Source organism: Plecotus auritus (genome assembly GCF_963455305.1).
Source record: "Plecotus auritus genome assembly, chromosome: 7".
Lineage (NCBI taxonomy): Eukaryota > Metazoa > Chordata > Mammalia > Chiroptera > Vespertilionidae > Plecotus > Plecotus auritus.
In genome coordinates, this window is record NC_137774.1 from 108,309,155 (window position 1) to 108,325,297 (window position 16,143).

General features: G+C 46.5%; 1 protein-coding gene across 1 annotated transcript in view; it reads left to right on the forward strand.

Annotated features, from left to right (window-relative positions):
* The window catches only part of MCC (MCC regulator of WNT signaling pathway), a gene marked incomplete at its 5' end in the record, with an annotated part of 397,198 nt that overhangs the window by 340,209 nt on the left and 40,846 nt on the right, over positions 1 to 16,143 (forward strand). The window contains one exon of the mRNA XM_080682125.1: positions 15,902 to 16,048. Within this exon, the coding sequence (XP_080538251.1) occupies positions 15,902 to 16,048 (147 nt within the window). The remainder of the gene's footprint in view (positions 1 to 15,901; positions 16,049 to 16,143) is intronic.

Consider the following 16,143-nt stretch of genomic DNA (forward strand, 5'->3'; position numbering starts at 1 on the left):
CTCATCTGGCCTCCTTAACAGAAAGTGGCCCCAAAGTTCTGGTAATGTAGCCTCGTGTGGGGTGGTGGTGGGAACGGAAGCATGAAAGGAAGGACGCGGGGCAGGAGAGAGAATTCCCTGCATGCATTGTCACCCTCAGGGCCCATTTACCAAAGTAACAACCCTCTCATATATTTCTTTCGGCCATTTTTTTAAAAATTATGATTACAGTTTTATGACAGCAAAAAGATACAAATCAGAACCCGCCAAAGTAAGAGATGCTTCCGTGAAGTCTGAAAGGGGTAAACGCAAAGCTCCCGGTTGTCCTCTCCCTGTGGAGTCCTGGACGGCCTTGCCTCCTCTTGGCTGGGACGTGTGACAACACTCAGAGCATTGCCAACGAGGGAGGTTCATCCAAACTTCAGTATTTAAAGTTTTTATTGGTGTTTCATTCTGTAGGTGAACCATTGGCCATGTGGGGGAGCTCAACATGCAGCTCCTTCTCTTTCAGGGAGATCAGGCCTCTATCCTTTGAGCCGCCTTTAAGTCTGTGATTATGACAGGTATGACAGAGCTCCACCGTGTCTGCCCGTAGTCATTCATACAGGAGATAGCACAGAGATTTGGTGGGGTGGGGTGTTGTCTAGCACTTGTCCCGTGAACTGCTGACCATGGTAATGTACAGAGCATTCTCTTCTGTGTCCCCAGGGTCCTCCCCCAGAGCCATTAGTTATGAATCCATTGGTACCAGTTTCCAAATACTGAACTGGTTCTAAACACTAAATCAAATCCACCTTCAGTATTTACCCACGTTATCTCCAAGGGCACTTGTCGATCGATGGTCACGCTTGAAGGAATTGAAAGAGGAATCCAAATTAAACCAATGGGCCTGCTTAGAAAGAGTAATTACCTTAATGGTTGAACATGTATTTTATTATGTACTTCTTTCTACTAATTAGTTCATTCATAACATACTTAGTATTAGGCTGCCCATCCCTACTGGGAAATAAGACTTAGGGTATCATACTGAGGTGTCCAGAGCATGGTCAAGCAGCCTTTCACTTTGAATTGTCTCCTTCAGTTATAGATATAGGTATAGGCTAAGTCAGTACTCTTTGATATTTTTAACTGAAAATCAGTGACAGTGGAGAGATGTCTGAAAGTGAAATTGTGTGGCCTCGTGTAGGTCAGATAAAGACTCATCTTTGTTTCACCTTATTTGGCCTTTGGTCCCATCTGAACTCTCCCATCTCTGCCTTCCCTTTAATGACACTTTTCTTGACCACAGTGTCTGCATACGGAAAAAGCAGGACTTCAAAACCATACTTTGTATTTACTATGAACTTGTGTACATTTATATTAACTATATACAGTATGTGTGTATGTAAAAATATTTAAAATAGACCAGAGCAACATACACCAGGTCTCATAATAATAGTCGTAAGGAGTTACAGGATGTAAGTCAAAGGTTACTTGAACTTTTCTAGTGTACTAGTTTCTTTTTTAAATGAATTTATTCTTTTAGTTGTGTAATTTTTATTATACAAATGCCAATATTCGAATCAAATAAAAGTTGCCCTAATCTGAAGTTTAAAAGCTAAAATGCCAATATTTTGGCATTTTAGCTTCCCTTCTATTTCTATGTTTAAACTTAGAAATAGAAGGGAAGCTAAAATGCCAAAATATTGAGAGGCTAAATCTAGGCAGTGAAAATACTGGCATATTTTTCATTTTTAATTTTCAAATTAAAGAAACAAAAAATAAAGTATGGATGAGGGACAGTAGTCTCTATCTCCTGGCTTTAACAATTTGATGTTTATATGTAAACACACCCTTCTCTTTTCTCCTTGATGGAACTTTGTTCATATCTTATTTGTCCCGTCGCTTCTTAGGAGTTTCTTTATATGACAAGGGAGAGGATACTAATATTAGCTAAGTTTAAATTTATAAAGGGATTTGTAAAAAATAAACCCTGTTTGAACACTTCCGGACCTGGTCAGGCCAAGTAGGAGGGGCTGAGAGGAGGGGGTCTGGCTCCAGTGCTCTTCTTCCAACCTGAATGTGGGGGTCTCAGGTGGCTCTTCCTCTGTATGGCTGGTTTATTAGTGGTGATAAGAAGAGGTTATACAGCAGTAACAAATGAACCCCCAAAGTTCAGTGGAATGGCATACCAGAAGAGCTTGTTTCTTACTTGCATTACATATCCAGTGCAGGTTTGGGGATGGGGGCACAGCTCTGCTCCATATATTCACTCAGGAACACAGGCTGATGGCAACCCATCCCCTAAAACAGTGGTCGGCAAACTCATTAGTCAACAGAGCGGCAAACCGCAGCTCAGCTCATGAGCCGCAGTTTGCCGACCACTGCCCTAAAACATCACTTAGACTCATCCTGAACCAAATTCTTCCTCCCACGGCCTATTGGCCAGAATTAGGCAGGTGCTCCACTTTAGCCACAGAGGGACTGAGAAATGGGGTGGGGGACAGGTAGATACTTGTTGAGCAGTAAATGTTCCTAACACAGCTGACTTATTTTTATTTATTTGAGTGTGACATCAGAGAGACTGGGACATGAGTAAGAGTGCCAGAGAACAGGCTACTTCACTCGCCCGTCTTGGGGTGGTTCTCAACATGTATGTCAGAATCATGGGGAAGCTCTTTCAAAGGACATATGCCAGGCCCTTCACGAGCCACTGAATCACTGAGTGGGGTTAGGGACCCAGCACACCTCCCCATTGCGACCCCAGCAAGTGCTCAGAACAGGAAAAAGAAGGAGTGCCCTTCAGTCACGCACTGGACATGGGCCGAGGGTCTCGCCAGGCATCTTTACCCCTCTCCCCGCAGATGGAGGGAAACGGAGAGATCCACAGCTCTTTGAGTTCTTCTACTCACACGTGGCCTGTTCCTCCTGGGGCCCAAAGTGTGGCAGTGATGAACCCTGCATCTGAAAGACGAGGGGTTCTCAGCCCTGCACTGCCCAGTCACCAGGGTCACCTGAGTTGGAGGAGGGAGGGTAGCGAGGGGTGAGCTTTACTGGAATCTGCAGGACATGGGCACCCTGGGGCTCTACAGAGAGGCAAGGAGGCTTTGCCTGGCATGGGCAGCACTTTCCAGAAGGAGAGCAGTTTCACAGGTACCTCTTTCCAATGCACTCTTTTTTATTCCAATGCAATCCTGATAGAGTTTTGTTTTGTTTTGTTTTTGTTTGTTTTTTTAGAGTTTATTTTTAAGAGTCTGTTAATATTGATAGAGTTAACAGTCTTTGAGCATTTACAGATTAAACATACCCCATCCCAGAATAAAAACAGAAACCTCTGAAGACAAAGCAGGACTTAAAGCCTAAATTATAACACTGAGCATAATTTTTAGCATTTATTTTTAATAATGCAATGGTTTATGCACTTCTCATTTAACCTGCGTTAGAACTCTACCAGATGGGTACTATTATTATATTCTTTTTAGAGATGAGAAAACTCAGGCCCACAGAAGCTTAGTTATCTTGTCCTGGTCTACACGGATGTTAATCCCTAGCCCCAACATTTAAGTTCTGGTAACTTTACTATGGGATGCATTTGTTACTGTTCTGTTGTTTGGACTTCTTTCCTAGGCTCTCTTCACCCGTTTTCCCATTCTCTTTCCTGCCTCCACACAGACCCGAAGTCAGTAAACATCCTCTGTTAGATACAGTACGTGGGTGCCAGATTCCTGAGGGCTCCATGGCTCAATCTTCCTGCATTCAAAGGCCACCCAAAGTAAAGGCGGACTGAGTTTGTGTCATAGAAGAGAAGCGTTTTGTGCATGTGTTTTACTGATCTTGAGTTGAGCCCAGGAGAGCATTACTGGTAAAACCTGTCACCCCTCCTCGCTGTAGTTTGAGGAGGTTTTAAGTGAGATACAGGTAAAAACCCCTCAGAACTAGGATCCTTCCATGTCTTCTTTGGAAATAGTTCCGGTTACTCGAAAAGGGCGTCGTGAGCATTTGTGCCGTGGAAATGAAGAGGTAACGTGAGCAGTTGTGGGCACCTCTGTTTGCTTATCCGGCCTGCCACTCCCTCCTCAGCGGAGGTCAGGCTGTTTATAGGTGAACTCTTGGCTCTAAAGAAAACAACTGACTGCGTTTGTTGGAAAACTGGTAAGAAATTAGGAAGACAGCCAACATGCTGACTTTTCCCTGATGCAGCCATTTCGATAATCCATCCCGGTTCTTCAGAAAACAGCACACCTGTAAAAGCTTCAGAGGATGGAAATGCTGTTCGGTTTGTTTTCCTTCTATTTCGTGGTCTCTTTCTCTTCTGATTCAGCCTTCTCAAAACCATTAACGATAAATCATTACTTTCCTGAAATGCTATGTAAATGAGATTTATAGAGATAAATATACTTTTTCTGTAAATACCTTCTGATTTCTAACTTGTGTGAGCGCTCCAAGAGACATCTTCTAAAACCTCCATCCAATAAGAGTGGTTCTTGCCCTAGCCGATTTGGCTCAGTGGATAGAGCATCGCCCTGCAGCCTGAAGGGTCCCAGGTTCAATTCCAGTCAAGGGCAGGTGCCAGGGTGTTTCTCAGCATCTAGAAGGGTTCAGGAATCTGGAGAAGGAGCTGTGTGTAAATTAATAAAGAGACTAGACATGAACTATAAATTTGGAATACATGGGGGAGCCAGAGGAGACCTAGCTTCAGTAACCAAGTTCTCTGAATCTCTGGACCCCTAGCTTTTTATTAACACAAATTGCCCTAAAGCAAAGCAGATATACATATCAAAAGGTAAGGTTTGGTATACAGTAGGCATTGTCAGGTTGGAGGAAATGCCCTGGCTGCTCAGCTGTTTGGCCAGCAGCAGGTAATAACATGTAGATTGAAATGCCCTCAACTGTCTGGCAACAGGCAATAATATATGCAGATTTTCAGGTTTAGGGAAATGCTTTCGACTATTCCAGCAGGCAGTATGATTCAGCCCTGCTCAATATAGAAGCCCATCAACCTTTTGAGGACTTCTTGCATTTATTATGACATGCTGGAATTAGCTTCCAGCAGGCAGGTGCCTCGGTTACAGGCTTCTCCCTGGCCAGGCCCTGGTCAGGGATGGTACAGGAGGCAACCAATCGATGTGTTTCTCTCACATTGATTGTTCTGTCTTTTCTTCTCTCTTCCACTCTCTCTCTAAAAATCGATAGAAAAATATCCTCAAGTGAGGATTTCGGGGGGGGGGGGGGGGGCGGAGGTCTCTGCAAAATACCCATGGAGCCCGGACTTGCAGGAGGCAGCTTTCTGAGAACTATGCAGGAAGGACGGACGGGCTGCCCTAGGCTCATTAAGTAGCGCTTTTCTGCCCAGTGACTCTCACCCTCTGTGGTGTAGAAACAAACCATCTCCACAAGCTCGTTTCACAGTGAAATTAAGAACCGCAACCTGATTGTCTGAAATTACAACTGCCTGGTGGACGCTGCTGCGTGTCATCGGCGGAACAGACCCATCCTTTTATGGCTGCTGATGATGTTTCCAGTCCTACTCAGGACTCCGCTGCCCCCTTTCATTCCTGCTTGTCACACTGCTGTGAGCCAGTCACGGATGACTTCATCAACGGGCTGGTCATTTGTCTGTGCTCCAACATTGTCGCAGGAGCTGGCAGCGTCTATCTGACCCATCTTCCACTTGTTCATTCCCACCCCACCCAATCTTTGCCTTGGACATCTCTAGCACCACGTTCTCATCGTCAGCATCTCACCCTCTCTCTCAGGCTCCTGAGCTCTCCACTTTATATTTACTTTCATTTGTTTGTTTTAATTTGGCCTGCAGGGCACAGAGATAAGCTCATTACAGTCCTCTGTTAAAGGCAGCCTCACTGACCCATGAAAGGTCCCTCTTAATTTACTAATTCCTTGTCTATCTCATTTCCTTTCCCCATTTAATGTATGCCCTCATACACAGCATTTTATGGGCTGTTTTTAATTCCCAGAAGTGTTACCGTGCTGTAAACTTCTTTCTTTTCCCCTAAACATTCTCATTTTAATGTCTGTCTGTGTTGCTGCTGATGTGTCTGATGGTGATGGTGTCAACCATTAACTGTGTCCAACAATGAGACTCCCCACTGCCACACACAGCGCTCCAGTGCCTATAGCCTTGCACGTGTCCCCTCGGTCCTGTGGACTTCCTCTGGAACCCATGTCCAGGAGTGAGGGTGCAGAGTCCTGGGGGCACATCTACTTGGACCAAGTCCTGCAGGCAGCTTTCCAGAACGGCTAGTCAGTCCATCCACTCACCAGCAGCAGGGCGTGTTCTGTCTTCCTCTCCCTCCCCCAGGTTTTGTGCTTAGCATTATTTCATCCCATTCTTTTTCTGGGTTTGATATTCTTATTTCTGAAAATCATGTATCCTTAGGAAGTTCTTTCAGCAAAGGTGTGATAAATTCTTTGTTTGTTTAATTTATCTTTATTGTTGAAAGTATTACAGAGGTCCCCTTTTACCTCCCCCCCTACCATTAACCCCCTCCACCCCACTCCTGTCCCCTCCACAGGCCTTCACCACACTATTGTCTGTCCATGGGCTATGCATATCCATATATATAAAAGGCTAATATGCTAAGTGTCCCTCTGCCCATCTGACCAGTCACTATGACAGACACTGACCACCAGGGGGCAGATGCTCAATGCAGGAGCTGCCGTGATGCACACTGGCCATTTACAGAGAAACAGCACTGCAGACCTGGCGCCCACAAAGCAACACTCAGCTTCCCCCAAGTGGGACACAGGCCCCACCACCACCCCAGAGCGACAGCCCACCAAATCACAGCCAACACTGCTGAGACCCCAAGGCGCAAAATGCGGCCCCCAGCCCAGCCTAGAAACAGTGGCTGTTTTCTATACTTGTAAATAGCAAATTGCCATAAATTTAGTGGCTTAAGAAAACACAAATTTATCATCTTATAATTCATAAGTCCAAAATGCATCTTACCCGCTAAAGTCAAAGTGTGGTCAGGACTGTATTCCTCCTGGGAGATCCAGGGGAGTTCCACTTCCTGGCCTTGTCCAGCTCCCTAGATGGCCACATTCCTTGACTCATGCCCTTCCCTCCATCATCAGCAGCATAGCATCTCCAAGCCTCTCCAACTCTGACCCTTTTGCTTCTCTCTCACAAGATGCTTGTTATTGCTGGGCCCCTGTAAGGTCATCCAGGACAATCTTCCCATCTCACAATTCTTAACCATTCCTACAAATATCCTTTTGCCAATTAGGTAACTTATTCATGGGTTTTCAGGATTAGGACATGGACATCATTAAGGGCCTCCCACAATAGTCTGCCTGAGTATTGGATTTTAGGTTGACAGATTATTTTAAAAAGTATAGTCAACAGATTATATCGAGACTGACACTGTCAGACACCATTAAGGTGTTGGCAGTACAGTAGTAAATGAAACAAACCAACACGCTCCCTCGGAGCCTAAGATGTCTATCTCTCCCACTAGACAGCTTTTAAGCTGATCTCTGTCATTTTTGCCCCCTACATTTCCACTACAGTATTTCTAGATATGGAATTATTTTTTCAACCTCCTATTTCAGTTAGTTTGGGCAGCATAACAAACTACCCCAAAGTTAGACATCTGAAACAGCAAATATGCATTACCATCCGCCTGGTTCCGGGGGCACCTGGCGCCAATGGGCAGTTCTCACTTCGGCTGCAGTCAGATGGCTGCTGGGCTGTCCTGACTCCTGCCTGGTGAATCTAAAAACTGCCTCCCCTACCTAGCACTGATGCAATAAGTCAGTCTCTAGACCTCTGACTCCACTTCTGGAAAACTCATCTACTTTCTTTTCAGATACTGTTTCTCTGTCATCTCCCATGTTCTCGTCCTCTGGAACTCCTTTAAAAGTACCTCGGAGCCTCAGCAGTCATTTATGCCTCTCATCAATGCTTACATATTTTGTATCTTTTTAGCTCCCCATGCTGTGTTCTGAATTAATCTCTGTACTATGCTCCAGTTCACTAATTCTCTCTTCAATTTTATCCAGTCTAGAGGTTAACCAGTACACTGATTTCATTGCATTGGTTACATCTTCTGCTGGCTTTTTTCTCCTCTACCTATTCTTGTTTGATATCTGCCTGTTTTTATGTCATAATTTCTTATTCTTTATGGAAATTCCTTTCATCTTATTAAAGATCATAATTGTGTTTACTGTGACATAGCTCACTGTCTCTGTTATTTTCATTTCTCCTGAGGTGAGTTCACCTCCTGAGTTAGATGGCTGGCTCTTGTTTCATCCTCCTTCCTCTGCCACCACACCTCCATGTCTAGCAGCTTCCTGGTCCTGAGCTCCCAGTCACGGGAAGCTTACGTCTCCTGTTCCCTAATGCTATTGGATGATTTACAATTTAGGTCTCAAGGCAGTGCGTGGCCTGGCAAAATCCAGACCTTGTAAGATTGGGGCCCAGCAATATGCAGATAATACACATTTCGGCTTCACATCCAAGTGTGTCATGGGTCTGGGATTTTAATTTATATGGTTGGCTCTCTGCACAGTTCTAGGCTTTCTCTCTGGCTTCAAGGGCAGCACTTAATCCACTGTTCACAGATGGTGGGGCAGGAAGGCTCCAGGCTTTATGTGGAGGATCAGCTCAAACAGCCTGATGGGCAGGAGCCAACTCTTCATGTCCCGCCCCTCCTGACATGAGCAGTCCACGCCCTGGTCTCAGTTCCCATGGTTCCCCCCACCACCCCCGCACCGCCTCCCCCCTAACCTCTAGCTTTATTTTTCACTTCACTTCTGGCATCTGGAGATTTTATTGCCTTTCTTTTAAACTTGGCAGTGGATTTCTTTCTTATTGTTCCTTTTTATGGCAGCATTTCCATGCAGTTTTAATAGGAGGAGTGCCTGTTTATTTTAGCTGGGCTGTCACATGCTGGACATTTTCATTTGTTCTGTACATAGAGTTACTCCCCCTGTTTTCAGCCCACTTCTCATCCTCGTCCCCTGTGGTACCTGCCAAAGTGAGAGTCAGACCCTGCCAGCCTTCTCCTGTAGACTGGCCCCCTCCCCTTGTATATCTTATAGAATCTGGCTTTTTCCGCTCTGTTTCTTTCATCAGACTCTTCCTTCCAGTTTAGCTTTAAGGAATGTGCTTAAATCTTCTTTCTACTACTAATGCTCAAGCATATTCTTTTCACTGTATGGTTTAATCTTTTTGTACTCCTTACTGTCATTGTCCTGAGGCCTCCAGAGTTTGAAGAAAACAATGCATTTATTCAGTCTTCTGTCTTGAATGGAAGAGCTCAGCTGAGTTCTCTGTGCTGTCTAAGCTTTTTTTCCCCCCTTGGTTTTTGGACCTAGGTCAGCTTTCTTCTTCATTTCTGACATCTGCTATTCTCTCCCCCACTCCTAGCAGAGGAGCCTTAATCTTTTCTCTCAGAAAAACAGAAACCTTCTGTCTCCCGGCCTCATTCTCCAGTCTGCAAACTCGCCTTTCTTATTGCCCATCCTTACCTCTTTGCTTTCTCTCCCGGAGCAAGCGTGCCCGCCCCCCGCCCCGTTACTGTCACCTTCCATCCAACAAGCTACATAGGCTCTCTCCTCCACCCCCACTGCCGAACCTCTTCCCTGGGCAGCCTCCCCACACACAAGATTCCGAAGCTCTGCATCCAGTTCTGACCTTCTTTCTTCAAATTACATTTCTAATGGTTGACTGAATGCCCAGTGCTTCTTCAAATTCAACATGTCCAAAGCTGGCATCTTTCTCTCTGGAAAATTAACTCCTCCTCAAGTTGTCCGCATTGCACCGAGTAGTACCATGTCCACTGAGTCACCCCACCACAAATTTGAGTGTTTTGTGTGGGTTTTTTTACTTCCTTGAATAGTTCTAGAAGTGCAATGGCTAATAGAGTAGCTACTGGCTGCAATTTAAATTTGAATTTAAAGTGATGAAAACAGAATACAATTGCAAACTCAATTTTGTCCTATTTTTCCCCCCATACAAATCAATTTTTAAGCATTTCAGCTTGCCACCAGCTTCCAGCTCCAGTTCCACTAAATGCCCCAGGTTGAGCTATCCATCTAGTGCACAGAGGTGACCCAGCTGCTGACCTCTTAGTCTACATCTGTCCATGGCAGCATGTTGGTGGATTCTCTAGTACTAGTGCATATCTGCTCAATGCTGAAGCCAGAACCCTGGTGCCAAGGTGGGGGTGGGGGAGCAGGTATCCCTCCCTTGAAGTCTAAGTGGAACAGTAGCCAGGGAGGTCTCTGCACTTACTCCCAGAGGTACAGAGGTACACTGCCGGAGCTCACTAGCCACGTGTGACCATGGTGGACAGTGCGGTCGGAACATTGCCATCGCTTTTGGAACTTCTGATGGGCAGTGCTGATGTAGGGTGGACTTGCCATTGTCGCTCCCACGTCACTGTTTGAGTTCTCATCATTTCTCACCCGACCTGTGCGTACAGCCCTTGACTCGCCTCCTTTATCTTCTCATTCCAGTCCATTCTCCTCTCTGATCAAATGATGTTTATAAAAGCCCATTCTCTCTTTGGGAGTCATCTATAATAATAAAAGTATAATATGCTAATTAGACCAGACAGCTGAACAACCTTACAGACGTCATTCCGGACATCCTTCCAGACAAAGCTGCAGTGGTGGGGGCTGAGGCAGAGGTGGTTACGGGTGATCAGGCAGGCAGGTGAGTAGTTAGGGGCGATCAGGCAGGCAGGCAGAGTGGTTAGGGGCGATCAGGCAGACAGAGTGGTTAGGGGCCATCAGGCAGGCAGGCAAGCAGTTAGGAGCCAGTGATCCCAGATTGCGAGAGGGATGTCCCAGATTGCAAGAGGGTGCAGGCCGGGCTGAGGGACCCCCCCCCCCTTCCTATGCATGAATTTCATGCACCGGGCCTCTAGTTAAGGTATAAGTGGGAGGAGTAGAGTTCAGCATTTAATGTCGTTTCCTTACATGAACTCTTCAGAGCCTCCCCTGTTACCCTTTTCTTTTTATTTGCTTATTGAACAACTACTCAACCTTCAAGATGGGATCCTAGTGTTTGCTACTGTGGGAAGGTGGAGGCGATGTATCTTTTATACTGTGACATCCCTGTAGGTTCCCCTTTTCAGAGCACGGTTCTTATTGCAATGTTTGGCTGGACTGTGAGACCCTGAAATATAAGAAACTTACCTTCATACTCTACCAGGTTTCCAATGTATGTAACAGATTAACTTCTCTTCTGGCATCTAGATAGATACTGGCTACGTGCTAACTTTAGGAGGAACAAACAAATGGCCTTTCAAATCGCACTCTGTGTTCTGTTGTTGAAGAACTCCAAGGTTGTAAAGGGTGATGGGACCTTCCCACAAATATTGAATCCTAGCTTCGGGGTAGCTGTGATTCCTCCCTACCCCCTGACTCCAAGCCACATATGTTATAAAGAGAAACATACAGCATGGGACAAATGTAGGTTTACAACTGTGCATATGGAAAATAATACAATAATTAATACATAATAAAACAGGAATAAACTCTGTGTTTTGCTTACAGCTATAAACCTACTTTCACTCCACCCTATATTTTCTTTAATAAAATACCTTCGATGTTGTAAGGTTCGAGGCGCAGGAAACGGGAGTTGGGGACCAAGGCATGTTAAAAAGGAAGTTTATTCTGCACTAACGAGCGAGATAGAAAAACCAGGATTAGAGGAGAAGGAGGAGGAGAAGGACCCAGCCGGGCTGACTCACTGAGAGAGAGAACAGCAACACGTGCAACGGTGAACACACCTTTTGAGGGGAGGAACAGGAAGGGGTGGGGCCCAGGGCGGAATGGGAAGGGGTGGGGACCAGGGCACTCAGCACGCGCTGATTGGTGGTTCAATGTCTCGGGGATGTCCCGGCGGCAGACGCAGGTTACATCATACTCCGCCCACCAGTTGGGGGAAGGGAGGATCTATCATTCCAGGCATTTGGTGATATTAAAAAAATTGAGAGTCCGGGCAAGGTCAGGAGGTGAAGGTCCGTTTTCCATAGCTACTTCCTGCTGAGAGGGGGCATCGTCAGGGGTGTCTACCCAAGGTCTCAAGGATTCTGGTGACATAGGTGTCTCTAGGTTCTGAATTCAAGGCCAGATAGATCTCTCCCACCTTCTGGTTGGTGAACGCTTGCACTCTGTTCTGCAAAAAAACTAGTGAAACAGCGCATGAGACAGGGACCAAAGAGCAAAATTAAAGGAATAGATACCAGTGGGCCTAATGATGGGAGAAGCCATGGGGTAAGTGAGTGAAAAATAGGGAGTGTTTTCTGTGCTGGACGAGGGGTGCAGCAGCATGATTCCCTAAGGGACTGGTTGGTGAAGTCTCGAGAGTGATCCTTTTGAGTCACTTGGGAGGTAAAAGCTGGTTCTGAGACTGCCACAGCATCACTTGTCTTGTTTTGCTGCTTTTCTGGGCCTGGAGCTGAAATATAACCTGGGGTAAGGTTCTTGAGGAGGACTGAGTCCTCCGGCTGGAGGACTGGTCCTCGGGAATCTTGGTCGGCTGGTTCTGGCCTGGGCAGAAACCTGTCAGTGTGTTCCCGGAGCAGTTGCCTGAGTAAGGGCAGGTATGGAAGATAAGTAGCCAGGAGAAGAGGGTCAGTAGGGAGACGATGGTTGAGCAAGAAGGGTCTCCCAGGTTTCGGCACCAAATGTAAGGTTCGAGGTGCAAGAAACGGGAGTTGGGGACCAAGGCATGTTAAAAAGGAAGTTTATTCCGCACTAACCAGCGAGATAGAAAAACCAGGATTAGAGGGGAAGGACCCAGCTGGGCTGACTCGCTGAGAGAGAGAACAGCAACATGTGCAGCAGTGAACACGCCTTTTGAGGGGAGGAACAGGAAGGGGTGGGGCCCAGGGCACTCGGCACACGCTGATTGGTGGTTCAATGTCTCGGGGATGTCCCGGCGGCAGATGCAGGTTACATCATACTCCGCCCACCAGTTGGGGGGAGGGAGGATCTATCAAATAAGAGATGGGTGTATTAATTCATTACTTCAAACATAAAACAATAGATGCACATTCTCTCACAGCCCAGAGTCCACAAAATCAGGTTGTCAGCAGGGCTTCCCTCCCAGAGGCTCTAAGACAGACTCCTTCCTGCCTCCTCCAGCCTCTGGCCACTCCTGGTGTTCTTACCTTCACCTTCAGATGACCTTGACCTTCACATGAACTTGACTTTCACATGACCTTCATCTTCACATGACCTTCTTCCCTGAGTCTGTCTCAAATCTCCCCCTCCTTTTCTGTATGAGGACCCCAGTCATTAGATTTAGGGCCCACACCATATTCAAGATGAGCTCATCTCGAGTTCCTTAACTTAATGACATCTACAAGGACCGTATTTTAAAATAAGGTACCTGGGGTTAGAACCTGGGTGTATCTTTTAGGGGAACACAGTCCAACCTGTGACATGTGAATATAAAAGTGAGAGTCTAACAGCTGGTTCCCTCCCTTCCTGAGCCTTACCTAGGCTGACCCAGCAAACTCTAGCCTTCATTTCTGTGCATTGACATTAAGACACACACACACACACACACACACACACACACACACACATCCCTCCCAAGCCCAAATCAAGAGAGGAGAGAAGGCTGTTTAACTCAGCCAGTTCTCTCTCTCTTCATGACGCACTCTTCCCACTCCCTTCGGCTGGATATTTTTCAATGCGTAACAATGATCATTAAATAATAAAGCGTAGACCAAAATAAACATGTTTATCATCCTTTAGTTTTCAAAGACATTCTTCGGGTCCAAAGCTTTTAAATGAAAAAGGATATGTAGATGTAGGGTTACTTTAAGCATGCATGCCTGTGCACGAGTACGCCGTGGAAAAGACTCGGGGTAAATGTCTGTAGAGTAAGAAAGAGCATGGTGCTTTCTCTGTTTCCATTTTTTCAGTGTCATCTAAAGTCTCCATAGTGAACATGTTTTGCTTTAGTGATAAGAAGGAGAAACATTTTTTAAAACATGGGAAGTTTTAATGAAGTTTTTATGAATTGCCCAGGACAGTTTGTATTTTTTAAAAAGCAAAATGAGTGGGCCTGTTGGGGTTCTTGGCACAGATCACTGATTGTGCTGTGAGTGACTCGGACACTCCTTAGATTGTGGAGTGGTGTTAACATTGTTATTTTCAGGGCCTCATAGACTTCCACAGCAATAGAAATTGAAATCCATGGTCTTTATCCAGGAGGTTTCCCTGGTGCCGGGGAGCAGGCCTGAGGAGGAAACAGGCCCTCTCCCTTCACCATCGCGTGTAATGAGGCATCCACACTACACCCATCCTTGGTTTGCAGGACACATTTCATCATGAGCCTGTATCTCTCACCAGCAACACCATTCAGCTTGGGCAGGCGTGTGTTCTCTAGTCTTTAACTTCTTTGATGTCGGCCCTGTGTCTGGCATGTTACTATCGAATGCACTTTGCTCCCAGGGAATTTTCCCATTTGGCTTCTAACATGTTGATAAATTATTGAAATTTCAATTACTTTTGGTTCCCAATTTAGCAGGATGGAGACATCCACAGTACTTAATATGAAAGCTTTTCAGCTGTTTTTAGAGAAGCGTTTGCCTCGCAGGGTTTGGCGCCAGGGCTTCAGGGTCAGGTTCTGCTCCTCCTGCCGCTGGGACTAAAGGGCTCGTGGCCCTGGAAGTCCCTCAGGTCAGTGCTGCTGAGGATGCGGGCCCCTTCCGGGAGCGTCAGACCTCCTGGGAGCTTGTTGGGAGTGCGGGCTCCTGGGCCTTATCCGCATCTGCTTGGTCAGAACCCCCAGGGAGATGCGTGTTTTTAACAGCCCTGGACAACTGGTGCACCTACAAGTTTGGAAAGCCCTGCCTTAGATATCCTGGTGCTAATTGTTCCCAGCAGGGCCTGCGGCCCATCTGCTAGAGCCTGTCACTCTTTTGCAAGGGCCTGTGGGTGCTGCGGTCAGTTTGCCCTCTAAGATAGATGCTCTACACAGTGACAACGCTGTGAGCAAGGTCATCTGAAAGACCAATTTGTACAGTCTTCACTTGTCACTGAACCGTCACCATAGAGAAGCAGGATTTGAACACTTAAATTCTGTGCAGGTAAATGTGTGTTCTAAGTATCCTTCAGAGGGCCCTGTTGTTCATTTTTATACAAAAGCACTATTTAGATATTCCTTCCCACTGCCCCAGGGATAAGCCCATCTTGAAGGTGCCACCTCTGTCTCCACCTTAGCCTCGCCTCCTTACCAGTTCGCATCTCTCTTCTACCTGCAGTTCTTCAAACGCAGCACGTCGGCGTAATGCCTGTGCTCGTGTGTAAGCTGTTCCCCCAGCCCACTCACCCACACCACCACCAAAGCCAGCCCTGTCCACCTGTCAGACTGCTGAGTACCGCTCCCTCCTGAACCCGTCCCTGATCATCTCAGATGGAGGCATACCTTCCCCTTCTCTGCTTCCTACACCACTTGAGACAGACGTTTAGAGCCCACAGTGTGCACTGTGTTGAATTTATTAGTCTCCGTCCTCTGAGCTCTGAGCTCCATGAGAGTGGAGATTCCATCCTGGCTCCTCGTCTGCAGTGCCCGGCACAGCGTCGGGCACATGAGGAATAGACTTCCTTAGAGAGGATTGCTCCACCTCTGCCGGAAGCTTCCAGTGCCGTAGACAACATGCCCATCTCGTATTTGTGGAACACAGATGATGGCCATGGCAGGTCTAGTGAAGAATACAGTGACACCTTAAAAAGAGAGATAACATAAAGCCAATTATATTTTTTTTAAGGAGAACACAGTGACACGAATGTGGACTCAACCAACTTAACTTGTTAGTGAAGCTGATTCCATAATGTAGATCAGTGCCCTACATCCACCATCTGACCAGGGAATCCACCCGCTGTGTCTAAAGGCATTATTATTATTATTATTTTATTATTTTACTATTTTATTATTTTATTATTTCAGGTGCGAGAGCTTCAGACCCGACTGCAGAGCGTGCAGGCCACAGGGCCCTCCAGCCCCGGCCGCCTCACTTCCACCAACCGCCCCGTTAACCCCAGCACTGGGGAGCTGAGCACGAGCAGCAGCAGCAATGACATCCCCATCGCCAAGGTGAGCTTCTGGGGCCAGCGCACCTCCTGTTATCTGGAGGCACCAGCCTGTACCGAGGTGGCCGCTGTGCAGGCATGCGATGAGCTCAGACGCCC